Source organism: Spermophilus citellus, assembly GCF_964194105.1.
Source record: "Spermophilus citellus genome assembly, chromosome: 13".
Taxonomy (NCBI): Eukaryota; Metazoa; Chordata; class Mammalia; order Rodentia; family Sciuridae; genus Spermophilus; species Spermophilus citellus.
In genome coordinates, this window is record NC_138193.1 from 63615253 (window position 1) to 63629394 (window position 14142).

At 33.7% G+C, this 14142-nt stretch overlaps 1 protein-coding gene across 1 annotated transcript in view; it reads left to right on the top strand.

Moving 5' to 3' along the window:
* The window catches only part of WDPCP (WD repeat containing planar cell polarity effector), a 371882-nt gene that overhangs the window by 319761 nt on the left and 37979 nt on the right, over positions 1-14142 (top strand). The window contains exon 16 of the mRNA XM_081264390.1: positions 7620-7782. Coding sequence (XP_081120516.1) covers positions 7620-7782 — 163 coding nt within the window. The remainder of the gene's footprint in view (positions 1-7619; positions 7783-14142) is intronic.

Consider the following 14142-nt stretch of genomic DNA (forward strand, 5'->3'; position numbering starts at 1 on the left):
ATAAATCACTAACACCAACAGGGAGAAGAATGAGGAGGTACAAATATACAAAATTATTAACAAAAGAAGAATAATCATGAAAAGAAAGGAAAGAAAGTATCATAAGAAACCATACAACTCAATGCAAGTAAATTTGAAGATTTAGATGGAATGGATAATTTCTAAGAAAAATACAATTTAAGTTGACAGATTATCTTAGAAGAAACCAGAAAAATTAAAGTGCTTCCCTCACAATAAAACTCCTGGCATAGGTAGTCTGACAGGGAAATTCTACCAAACCTATAAAAATCAAATTGCTCAATGGTTCTTAAACTTTCCCTGGGTATTAAAATTTGAGGAAAATTTCAAAATTCACCTATGAAATATTGTGCTGTAGACCATTCTCAGTTATGAATATCATTATAAAAGCTCTTCAGTATTAGCAAGTAAAATCCTATAGCACATTTTAAAATCCTTTAAATTGAAATACTAGGTCACTTAACCAAGTCTTCAGTTTTACAGTCCTATCTCTGTCATATTTAACTATAAAATTGCCATATATTTTTGAAGGAATACACAGAAACAAAATAATGAGAACTAGTATTTTACCACTATATTTGCACTATAGAAAATCAACTGATTATCATTGAAATACAGCATTCTTGATATCTACTTTGTTTTCAGACCTAAAATAAGCAATGAGAAATGAAATCTGATCTTGTTTAATAAGATTTATTTCCCTATTAGGTTGCTTTGGAATAGACTAGTTCAAATATTTTTTTCCTACAATGTACTTTGATAACGTGAACACTAAAACTCCACCTAATCAATACATGGTAACAATAATGAAATTCCTATAAAATACTTAAATCTCAATACATTCACATTTCCCCAAAGAAATAGCAATTATTTCCATTTAAGTACATCACTGATCTCATTTTAGATAATTAATAAAAATCTCCATTATTGGGTAACTTTTTTTTTTTTTTTTGGTACTGGGGATTGAACTCAGAGTTACTTGACCACTGAGCCACATCTCCAATCCTATTTTGTATTTTATTTAGATACAGGGTCTCATTGAGTTGCTTAGGGCCTCACAGCTGCTGAGGCTGGCTGTGAACTCATGATTCTCTTATCTCAGCCTCCCTAGTCACTGGAATTACAGGTTTGTGCCACCACACCCAGCGAGTAACTTTTAGTAACTAATATTTTGAAATAAAGACAAAATCAGGCTAGCATAGTGGCTTGTGCCTATAATGCTAGCTAGTTGCAAGTCTGAGACAGGAAGATCTTTAGTTAGAGTCTTGCTGTGTTACCCTGGCTGGCCTCAATCTTTGGGGCAAAAAAGAAAGGAAAGAGAAACTAAGTTTATATATAAAATGTCAAATATGAAGATTAAGGCATGAAATACAAATGTTCAGTTACTTTTAAGCATTTTTGTTTACATATATTGGTTTTCTCTCTTGGTCTATTTTTCACAACTTGTAATTATTTTCATAAGTACCTTGGCTGAAATCCTAGGACTATATAGAACTCAACCCAGCTCAATAGAGATTCATTCATGTATAACTATCTTCTAGGGGCAAAGCTTACTTTAAAAACAAAACAACACACACCAAAAGCCTAACACTTCTTAAAAGATTATGTTTGGGGCTTCCTAAACTGTTTAACAGATCAGAATGAAAAATTCTTGTAAACAGTTCTTTCTTAGTCTTGTGTCCTTTTAACTTAAAAGGCTGTATAGTATAATTGCTCTGCAAATATCAGAATTTTCTATATATTGTGTAGAGTACACAAAGAAACCATGAAATGGCTTATCTTGTAGTTATCAACTTGTTTATTTTTGTGCTTCCAAAAAAAGCTATTTTTTTTAACACAAGCAGCTGCTACTTTGTAAATATTTTAATGGCTTCTGTTAAGTAGAGCTGTCAGTTTAACAAACAATATTGTAAAAGATTTTCATTCTTCCATGTGATTGCACATCTTGAAATGTGTTTCACCCTGAAAATCCTTTGGAGATTTTAGACTGGAAAAGATATCTCCTTTGAAGGCACAAAGCCAACAAAAGAATAAAGAATAATATATCAGATCACCAGAGAAATAGTGCCATTTGTTTCAGAAGACAAATGTATAAGAGCAGTAAGTTCTCTTAGCTCACTTCTTGTGACTCAGGCAGTTTGTTGAAATGAAACAGCACTGGCATTATGCCAGACATTTCAGGTATGACCTTGATTCTTTTGCCATTTAATAGATATTGGTTTAGAGCAAGCCAATTAACCTCTTTGACCCTCAGTTTCTGTATCTGCAAATGGGGTAATGATACCTACCTTACAGGGTCATTATGAGAATTACAGATAATATATGTAAATGGCCTAACTCAATAGAGGTGACAATTATTCTATTTTACCTACCTAGCAACTAGGAGTCCCCCAATCATTTTTTAGCCTTTCTCTTTTATATTTTTATTCATCCAGCTTATCTCTTCTTTCTTTTCTGTCTACTTCAAAGTGAATTCAAAGTGAGAATTATTTTAGAGATAATCTAACTTACCACTTTTGTTGAGCAAATAAGGAAATAGAAGCTCAGAGAGATAAAATGACTTGTCCAAGATCACAGTTAAAAACAGAGATCATACCCTGTCGCCTTGAATTTATCACTGTTTTTCTTCTTGCTGTGAAATGAAATTTGATAAGGAGTTCTATCCTGGGTCTGAAGAAGCATGTACAGAAAAAAAAAAAAGAAAATTTAGTGCAAGAGACAAGAAAAGGAAAAAAGATTAAAGAAAAAGGAGCAGGAAGAGCTTTCCAATTTTTTTATAACTTTGTTTTTTAATGTGGTGCTGACCCACGCCTCACACATGCAAGAGAAGTGCTCTACCACTGAGCCACAACCCCAGCCCTACAATTTGTTGTAAAGCAGGGTGCAGCAATCTTTATGAAGGGCCAGGAAGTGAGTATTTTAAGTTTTGCAAGTCATTCTTAATTCTGACATTGTTTACATATTGTCTAAGGATGATTTTGTACTATAAACTGGTGTGGCTATATCCTAGAAAGCTTTTTTGGACAATGAAATTTTGACTTAATGTATCTTCTTTTTTCTAACTATTTGAAAATGTTAAAACTACTCTTAGGTCATGAGCCATACAAAACAAGATGGAGGGCTGTATTTGGCTTATGAGCTTTAGTTTGGTGACCCTATTATGTAAATAGGGTAATGATACCTACCTTACAGGGTCATTATGAGAATTAGAGATACTATATGCAAATTCAAATGCATTTGGGAGTATAAGCCTGATGATAAATCGAACAGATACTTATCCTTGGTGTCATGGAAATAATAGAATTTGATTTGAACTTTGATTAAGTGGGACACACCTAACCCACTAAAGTGGGTGGCATCCATTCTAGTTCAGCAGATTGCTATTCCTAAGAAATGGAGGCCAAATGCTGCCAAGCCTTCTGATTTTTCAAAAAGAAGTCAAAACTCTGATGTTTTATGTGAAATATACCAATTTTAAGTGTTGGCAAATAATTTGAAATGATTTTTAGATACTGTCAACTATTTGCAAACTGAATTTGATACATGGACTACCAGTCTAAAATATTTTTTTTTCACAATAGGAAAATTTATTTCTAGATATTTCTAAGTGCATCCCAATTTTTTTTTTAATTTTTATTGTTGGTTGTCCAAAACATTACATAGTTCTTGACATATCATATTTCACACTTTGATTCAAGTGGGTTATGAACTCCCATTTTTACCCCATATACAGATTGCAGAATCACATCGGTTACACATCCACTGATTTCAAAGTAAAATTCTAGGTAGTTAATTACTTCTGTCAAACTTTCAATAATAAGTGGAACTACACACAGAAGAGCAATGTGGGAATAGAGGACTTCAGCACCATCATAGACTTATTAGGCATGGCAGACATATACAGAATGTTCACCCCAAAACTGCAGAATATGGATTCTTATCAAGTGCACATGAAACATTCTCCTGGACTTCAGGATACAATAAGAACATTTTTTTTTCCTCTCAGTACTAGGAATTAAACCCAGAGCCTAGTGCATGGTAGCCAGATGTTATACCACTGAATTACATCCCCAACCCTAAAATCAGTCTTTTTTTTTTTTTTTTTTTTTAGTTTTTGGTGGACACAACATCATTATTTTTATTTTTATGTGGTGCTGAGGATCGAACCCAGTGCCCCGTGCATGCCAGGCAAGCGCGTAACCGCTTGAGCCACATCCCCAATCAGTCTTTTAACAAATGTTAAAAGATTCAAATCAGGGCTGGTGTTGTGGCTCAGTGGTAGATCACTCACATAGCATGTGCGAGGCCCTGGTTCGGTCTTCAGCACCACATAAAAAATAAAAACTAAGCAAAATAAAGGTATTGTGTCCAACTACAACTAAAAAAATAAATATTAAAAAAAATTCAAATCAGAAGTTTTCTGATCACAGTGGGATAAAACCAGAAGTCAATATTGGAAAACTGGAGATTCTACAAATATCTGAAAATTAAACAACCAGCCAACCAATGGGTCAAAGAAGAAATCACAAAGAAAATTAGAAAATATCTTGATATAAATGAAAGTGAAAACAAACATATCTGAATGTATGGGTTGTAGTAAAAGTAGTGATAAGAGAGAATTTAAGAATGTAAGTGTTTACATTAAAAAGAAAAATCTCAAGAACCCAACTTTATACAATAGGAAACTGGAAAATAACAAAACAACAACAAAATTAAACTCAAAGCTAACAGAAAGAAAGAATAAAGATCAAAACAGAGGTATATTATATAGAAAAAATATCAGTGAAACTTGAGGTGGTTTTTCAAAAATAAACAATAATGACAAACAACTAGATTAAGAAAAAAACAGCAGACACCAACTGAAATCAGAAATGAAAATGCATATCTTATAACCAATACTAAATACATAAAAAGGATTATAAGATTGTATCAAACAACTGCATGCCAAAAACAATTTTAAACTTAGATAAATGTACTAAGTTCTATAAATATACAACCCACCAAGACTGGATCTTGAAGACATAGATACGAGCAGACCTATAACCAGTAAGGGGATTGAATCAGCAACCAAAACTTTCCAACAACAACAAAGCCCTGGACCCAGATGGCTTCATGGAAAACTGTACCAAAAATTTACAGAAATAAAACCAGTCCTCATACGTTTCTAAAAACTTGAGGCAAGAATTTCCTGAACTCCTCATATAAGGCAAGCATTAACCTAACACCGACATCAGACAAATCTACAGACCAATACCTCTGATGAATATTGATGCAAAAAGCCTTAACGAAATACTGCCAAACCCAATTCAGCAATAGAGTAAAAAGATTATATACTATGATCACATAGGATTTATTCCTGTAAATCAAGGGCAGCTTAACATATGAAAATCATTTAGTATAATATACCAAATTAACAGAAAGGAGGACAAAAACTGCACCATCATCTGAATTCATACACACAAAGGCATTTGACAAAATGAAGAATATTATTGGCATTTTGAAGGGGACTGCCACCGAAATGGTAATATTGCCACTTTAACAATATTAATTCTGCTGATTCATGAATATTGAAGGTTTTTCTGTCCTCTTCAATCACCATCTTCCATGTTTTATAATTTTCATTGTAGAGGTCTTTAACATCCTTGGTTAAGTTTATTCCTAGTTATTTTATTTTTTCTGAAGGTGTTGTGAATGGAATTTTCCTAATTTCTTCCTCAGTTCATTATTGGTGTTTGGAAAAGTTATTGATTTTGTGTATTAATTGTGTATCTTGCTACATTGCTGACTTTGTTTATCAGATCTAAAAGTCTTCTAGTAGAGTCTTGAGAGTCTTAAGTTCAGGATCATGTCATCTGCAAATAGGGATTGTTTGACTTCTTCCTTTGTTATATTTGTATCCCTTTTATTTCTCTTATCTAATTGTTATGGCTAAAATTAAATCAGAGTGGTATGAGTGAACATCCTTTTATCATTCCTGATCTTAGAGGAAACAATTTCAGTTTTTCCTCATTCAGCATAATGTTGGCTATGTTCTTTTGTATACAGCCTTTATTATGTTGAGTAAAATCCTCCCATAAAAATCCTCCCATACCTAGTTTCTTCAGGGCTTTTATCATGGAGGTATGTTGAGTTTTGTCAAAGGTTTTTTTTTCTGTATATATTGAAATGATCATATGATTTTTATCCTTGATTCTACTTCTGGGTGTATTATGTTTATTTCCTTATGTTGAGTCATTCTTGCATCTGTGGAATGAAACCAATTTGACCATGGTGTGCTAGGAGCCACAAGCAAATAATATGATGCATGGCACTTTCGGTTGTAAGGCGACGCCAGCTAGCCATTGAGATGATATGATTATGTTAAGATTTACATTCATACGGAAATTGGACTCCTGCTCTTCACCTTGGCCTGCTACGGGACTCATGTTACGGGACTTCTGGAGAGTTCCCATTGGTTGGGGAAGGATAGTAGGAGGGAATTCCGGCGGAGGTCCAGGGCCCCCGGTTCCGGTAGACGCACGCGTGGGTGGACCGGTTTTGGCTTGCCAGCGCGTAGGGAGTATTGGCGGCTTTTTCAAAAATAAAGTTTTGTTCCTGCTTGAGTCGCTCGTGATTCTATGCCCAGCCAGACTGAGGCAATGGTGTATAATCTTTTTAATATGTTGTTGAATTTGGTTTAATAAGTATTTTATTGAAGACTTTTGTATCAGTGTTCATCAAGGATATTAGTCTATAACTTTCTTTTTTTATTGTGCCCTTGTCTGGTATTGATATCAGTGTGATACTGGTTTTGTAGAATGCATTTGGAAGCATTCTTTTCTGCTTCATGGAAGAGTTTGAGAAGCATGACTGATAGTTATTAAGGTCTGGTAAAATTCAGCAGTGAATCCTTCCAGTCTTTGGCTTTTCTTTTTTGAGAGACTTTTCATTACTGCTTCAATCTCATGCATGTCAAACAATTTTTTTAAATATCCCCCCTCAAAATTGGAAAATTTTCTCTATACATCTTTATGATGTTGGAATATACATCTTCTTATGTACTTTAAAATGCTAATTAAGGGGTAGATGTAAGTATAACTCAGTGGTAGAGTGCTTGCCTAACATGTGTAAGGCCTTGTGTTCCATCCCCAGTACTGCAAAAGATAAATAATGCCAACTGGAAGTAAATATTGGAAAAGATATTTTCCTTTCCTTTTCAAATTGTATGCTCTGTAAAAGAGTACAATAATTCATTTGTTATAATATTTCAAGAAAGTAAAATAGTCAGCAATTGGCTAATAAAACAAAAAACAATATTTGATTAATAAAGTTCACGCAAAAACACTATGAAATAAGCGGTACAAATCAATTTTTAAAAATCTGAACAGAATGATGTATGCTTTCAAGTTATCAAACTCTTCTGGCTAAAGACACATAATGTAAAAATAACAGAAGTCACAAAGGGACTTGGACTACAAGATTTTCATTGTGTGCCATATAGTAAAAAAACTAAAGAAAAAAGTTTCAGTGGGATATGTTAAAGTTTTTCTGTAATCTTACTTATGATGGTATTAAGCAGAAATTATATTGTATTTTACTTATACATTAATTTTTTTTAACAGAATTCCTGGGGCCCTTGGACAGAGGGGATATGCTAAATGAAGCTTTTGTTGGCCTATCTTTAGCATCTCAAGGGGAAGACTCATTTCGAGATAATCTTCCTTCCTTTGGTTCAATCCACAGGCATAGTATTCAACAAAAAATACTGAAAGGCTCTTCTAACAGGTAAGATATGTTAAGCTGAAAAGTTACTCCTTAAAGGGAAGTATTTAGTGTTCAGTACTTTGACTATTTCCTGCTTAGTGCAAACTAAGAGTTAAGCAAGAATATTTCAAAATGTCAAGGAAAAATATACATTTTTCTCATAGCTAATATTTCACGTTAATTCATGCAAGAGCAGGTATAATGAAGGCAGAAGTGAATGTAAAAAAATATAATATTATTGTAAGCCAAAATGAATTTATTATAATATCATATTTTATTTGTATTCTGTTGGTAAATTATGGGATTAAATTACCTTAAATGAATATTAACTTTAGAATATATATTTGAAGTATAATTTATATCACCTATAATTATCTATAATATATTACCTATGGGGCTGGGATTACAGCTCAGCGGTAAAGTGCTTGCCTCACACATGTGAGGCACTGGGTTTGATCCTCAGCACCACATTAAAATAAATAAAGATATTGTGTTCATCTACAACTAAAAAATAAATCTAAAAAAATATGATCTATAATTATGATCTAATTTATACTTCTTTAATACAGTCTATTTTCTGAAATCTAATAGATGAAAATCTAAATATCTAGCTTGTCACAAGGGTTACTGAGAAGAAATAAACATGAGATTAAAAACACTTGTTATTTATTTACAGTAATATCTTAAGTGTTATTTATGGTAATAGTAGTGGTATTATTTACAATGATAATAAGAACTTCAAGCAAAGTTAGGCAATTTTTTTTGTGTGAAATGGCAAATAGTAAATGCTTTAGGCTCTTCAGGCATGTAGATTTTTTAGAAACTACTCAACCCTGCATTGTAGTATAAAAGCAGCCATAGACAACATATAAATGAATGAATTATTGTGTTACAATAAAACTTAATTTACAAAAACCAGGCAGCAGGCCAGATTTATATTGATGATCCTAACTATATGTAATAATTGTAAAAAGGCAATATTTTAAATTCATGTATATTGATTATATACACACCTTTATAATACCCTTGAAAAATGTCCCAAACTACATATATTAACAGTAAATAAAAAGGGGCAGAATTTCCAAGTATGACAGATTTTATTTAGATGATAGTATTTTATTTAGGTGATTTTATTAGATGATAGTAAATCCTTTCCTAACAAACAATTATAAAACTGATCAAAACGCCCATTTCAGGGCTCTGGAAATCACATGAAAACGAACAATAAATTAACTATCATTTTTTTCATAAACAAATTGCTGAACTTCTGATAATGAAGTAGGAGTTTGTGATGTTCTTGCTAGAGACTACTCCCATCCTCCTCCCTATGCTTAAACTAGTTCTACCTGGGTAGGACTGCCTATGAAAACCAATTGTTTAACTTACTTTAGAGCTCAGTGTGGAAAAACCTTTGCCCAGCAGCACTATTAATAAAAATAACAAACTCGAAAGACATGAACAAGGGAAAGCCACTGTTCTGCTCTCCTAGTTAGATCAAGTGACCAAATGACAAACTAGCCAAAAATTTAATCAGGTTGATCCTGAAAATAATAGAACCAAAGAGAGACTAATTAAGTTCTCCACAAATTCCTGATGAGGTTGTATCACCTATAATTTTGGTCTTATTCCTAACAGAACTCAAGAAGATTTTTTTCCTTTATGCTTCTTTCCCCCTTCAAACCCAATTTCCAAAAGATGCCCCTCCTCTTTTGCCTTATATTATCCATCCCCCACACCCAGAATGAATCAATAAGAACTTGATTACAGAGAAAATAGGATTCAAGTCCCAAAACATAAAAAGAAGCAAAGAAAATCCTTCTTTAAATACAGATTTTACAATGCAGATTTGGTGGATATTTATGCACCAAATATCATAGAAACCATCTCTGTGAAGGAAAATCTACAAAAGATGAAAGGATTTATAGATAGACATTAGTAACAGAAGAATCTAATTTCAAAATAGATCAAGTAGGCCGAAAATAAGGAGAAAATTTAGTTGAACAATCAATAATGTAGGTATTATGGATTTTATCAAATTCTATACCCAAAATACAATGTCTTCCTAAATGGAATATAACAAAATATATCTTAGTTTCATTAAGTGTGATCAATGGGCCAGGCACAGTAACACATATCTGTAAACTCAGTAATTTAGGAAACTGAGGCAGAGGATTGCAAGTTTGAGGTCAGCCTCAGCCACTTATCAAGACCCTGAATGAAGTCCTGTCTCAAAATTAAAATGAAAACAATGGGATGTAGCTCAGTGTCAGAGCGCCCCCTGGGTTCAATATCCAGTACCACCACCACCCCCCCAAAAAAAGATTGATGGTTTCTAACCACAGTGTACTTTCAGTATTTGGGGGGATAAGGGGGCACTTGGGATGGAACCCTGGGGTGCTTTATCACTGGGCTACATTTCTAGCACTTTTTATTTCTTATTTTGAGACAAGATCTTGCTGAAATTCTTCTGTCTTGGCCTCCAGAATCACTGGGATTATAGGTGTGCAACACTGTGCCTGGCTGACACTAGGAATTTTAAATAAGAATCAAAATGCCCTTCTAGAATTTTTTAAAATTTCTATGAAACAACTCAGATAAAAGAGAAAACAACATGAAATTTCTAAAAGTAATATTTAAAATAATGATTGATCAGAGGAAAACTGACAGTGCTAAACATTTTTTAAGAAGCCAATTGGAATTTTATTTTTTTTAATTAGAGCTTTATAGTTATACATAGTAGTTGGGTTCATCTATACAAACTCATATATACATAAAATATTTAGCACTATTGATTTCTATCAAAATAAATGAAATAATAAATGAACTACATCTTAAAAATCATGAAACCAGGGGCTGGGGTTCAGTGGTAGAGTATTCACCTAGCACGTGTGAGGCCCTGGGTTCGATCCTCAGCACCACACAAAAATAAATTAATTTAAAAAATAGATGAAATAAATTAAAGGCATAAATATAGGGTTTTTTAAATACCTGTCTAATTGCTCTGGTTAGTGTTTCAAGAACTATGTTGATAGAAGTGGTGAGAGAAGGCATCCCTGTCTTGTTCCAGATTTTAGAGGGAATGCCTTCAGTTTTTCTCCGTTTAGAATGATGCTGGCCTGAGGCTTAGTGTAGATAGCTTTTAAAATCTTGAGGTAAGTTCATGTTGTCCCTACTTTTTCTAGTGTTTTAAACATAAAGGGATGCTGAATTTTGTTGAATGCTTTTTATGCATCTATCGAGATCATCATATGGTTCTTATCTTAAGTCTATTGATGTGGTGAATTAAATTTATTGATTTCCATATGTTGAACCAGCCTTGCATCCCGGGGATGAAACCCACTTGATCATGGTGTATGATCTTTTTGATGTGTTTTTGTATCCAATTTGCCAGAATTTTATTAAGGATTTTTGCATCTATATTCATTAGAGATATTGGTCTGAAATTTTCTTTCTTTGAAGTGTCTTTGTCTGGTTTTGGAATCAGGGTGACATTGGCCTCGTAGAATGAATTTGGAAGTACTCCCTCTTTTTCTATTTCCTGAAATAGTTTGAAGAGTATTGGAGAGAACTTAAACTACCACTATTTGCTGATGATATGATCCTATACCTAGCAGATCCAAAAAGTTCTACCAAGAAACTTCTAGAACTAGTAAATGAATTCAGCAAAGTGGAAGGATATAAAATCAACACCCATAAATCAAAGGCATTCCTGTATATCAGTGACAAATCCTCTGAAATGGAAATGAGGAAAACTACCCCATTCACAATATCCTCAAAAAAATAAAATAAAATACTTTGGAATCAACTCAACAAAAAAGGTGAAAGATCTATACAATGAAAATTATAGAACCCTAAAGACAGAAATAGAAGAAGACCTTAGAAGATGGAAAGATATACCTTGCTCATAGATAGGCAGAATTATTATTATTAAAATGGCCATATTACCTAAAGCACTTTACAGAATCGACGCGATTCCAATCAAAATCCCAACGGCATTCCTCACAGAAACAGAAAAAGCAATTATGAAATTCATCTGGAAAAATAAGAGACCCAGAATAGCTAAAGCAATTCTAAGCAGGAAGAGTGAAACAGGTGGTATAGCTATACCAGATCTTAAACTATACTACAGAGCAATAGTAACAAAAACAGCATGGTACTGGCACCAAAACAGGCTGGTAGACCAATAGTACAGAATAGAGGACACAGAGACCAACCCACAAAATTACAACTACCTTATATTAGACAAAGGTGCTAAATGTATGCAGTAGAGAAAGATAGCATCTTCAACAAATGGTGCTGGGAGAACTGGAAATCTATATGCAACAAAATGAAATTGAATATCCCTATCTCTCACCATACACAAAAGTTAACTCAAAATGGATCAAGGATCTAGGAATCAAACCAGAGACTCTGCATCTAATAGAAGGAAAAGTAGGCCCTAATCTCCATCACATGGGGTTAAGCCCCAAGTTCCTTAATAAGACACCTATAGCACAAGAATTAAAACCAAGAATCAACAAATGGGATGAATTCAAACTAAAAAGTTTTTTCTCAGTAAGAGAAATAATATGAGAAGTGAATAGGAAGCCTACAACCTGGGAACAAATTTTTACCCCTCACACATCAGATAGAGCTCTAATCTCTAGGATATACAAAGAACTCAAAAAGTTAAACAAACAAAAATAATAATAATCAACAAATGGGCCAAGGACCTAATCAGACAGTTCTCAGAAGAGGATATACAATTAATCAACAAATACACAAAAAAATGCTCACCATCGCTAGCAATCAGAGAAATGCAAATTAAAACTACTCTAAGATACCATCTCACTCCAGTAAGAATGGCAGCCATTATGAAGTCAAACAACAAGTGCAGGCGAGGATGCAGGGAAAAAGGTACGCTCATACATTGCTCTTGGGACTGCAAATTGGTGCAGCCAATTTGGAAAGCAGTGTGGAGATTCCTTGGAAAACTGGGAATGGAACCACCATTTGACCCAGCTATCTCTCTTCTTGGACTATACTCAAAAGACCTAAAAACAACATACTACAGGGACACAGTCACATCAATGTTTATAGCAGCACAATTCACAATAGCTAGACTGTGGAGCCAACCTAGATGCCCTTCAGTGGATGAATGGATAAAAAAAAATGTGGCATTTATTCACAATAGAATATTACTCGGCACTAAAAAATAACAAGATCATGGCATTTGCAGGGAAATGGATGGCATTAGAGCAGATTATGCTAAGTGAAGTTAGCCAAAAATACAAATGCCGAATGTCTTCTCTGATATAAGGGAGGTGACTCAAAATGGAATAGGGAGGAACAGAACAGAAAAGAGAAGAAAATTACCACTAGATAGGGAAGAGAGGTGGGAGGGAAAGGGAAGGAGAATGGGAATTGCATGGAAGAGGGAAGGAGACCCCCTTCGTTATACAGAATATAGGTATGACGATGTGAGGGGGAAAAAAGTGAGTCACATTAGATTGGGTAGAGAGAAGTGATGGGAAGGAGGGAATGGAAGGACAGAATAAAATAAACATTATTATTGCTATGGGTATACATGTGACTGCATGACCAATGTGATTCTGCAACCTGTACACTCAGAAAAATGAGAAATTATATCCCATCTGATTCAATTGTATGATATGTCAAGATCACTGTTATGTGTAACTAATTAAAACATAAAAAACCTGCCTACACAGCATCTAATTTAGATTAAACTAACAAATTCTCAACAAAAAAAACCCACAAATAAAAAAAATCATGAAACCAAACCAAAATAAATCATAAGGAAAGAATTAATAAGATAAAGGCAGAATGAATGAAACAGAGCGGGGACTGGCAAACTTTTCCTACATGGCTAGTGTAAGTATTTTAAGCTTGTGGACCATATGTTCTATGCAGCAACCACTTAACTCTTCTGTATCACCAAGGCAGCCAAGGACAATACATAAATGAACAGATGTGGCTGTGGTCCAATAAAACTTTATTTCCAAAAACAAACAAGCAGCCTGCTGGCCAGAGTTTACTAACACTTTAGGTAGAAGACAAAAACAAGCAAACAAAAAAGCTATAGATCTAATTATCAAATTATCAACAGATGTTTTTGAAACAAATTAATAGACCACCTAGATAGAAAATACAGATCAAGAAGCTACAGAGAGAGAGAAATTCAACATTTAAACCACAGATTTTTTTAAAAATCATGAGACTACTTTTAAGATTTCTTTGCAAATAAAAAATGTCCTAGGTAAATACATATTTCCCAAAGTGGCTACTATTCAATTTAGAACTCTGAATTATAAAAGAAATAAACAAAGTTATTTAGGAATTACCCTGTGATAAAGCAGCTGGCCCAGTTGGTTTGATAGGAGA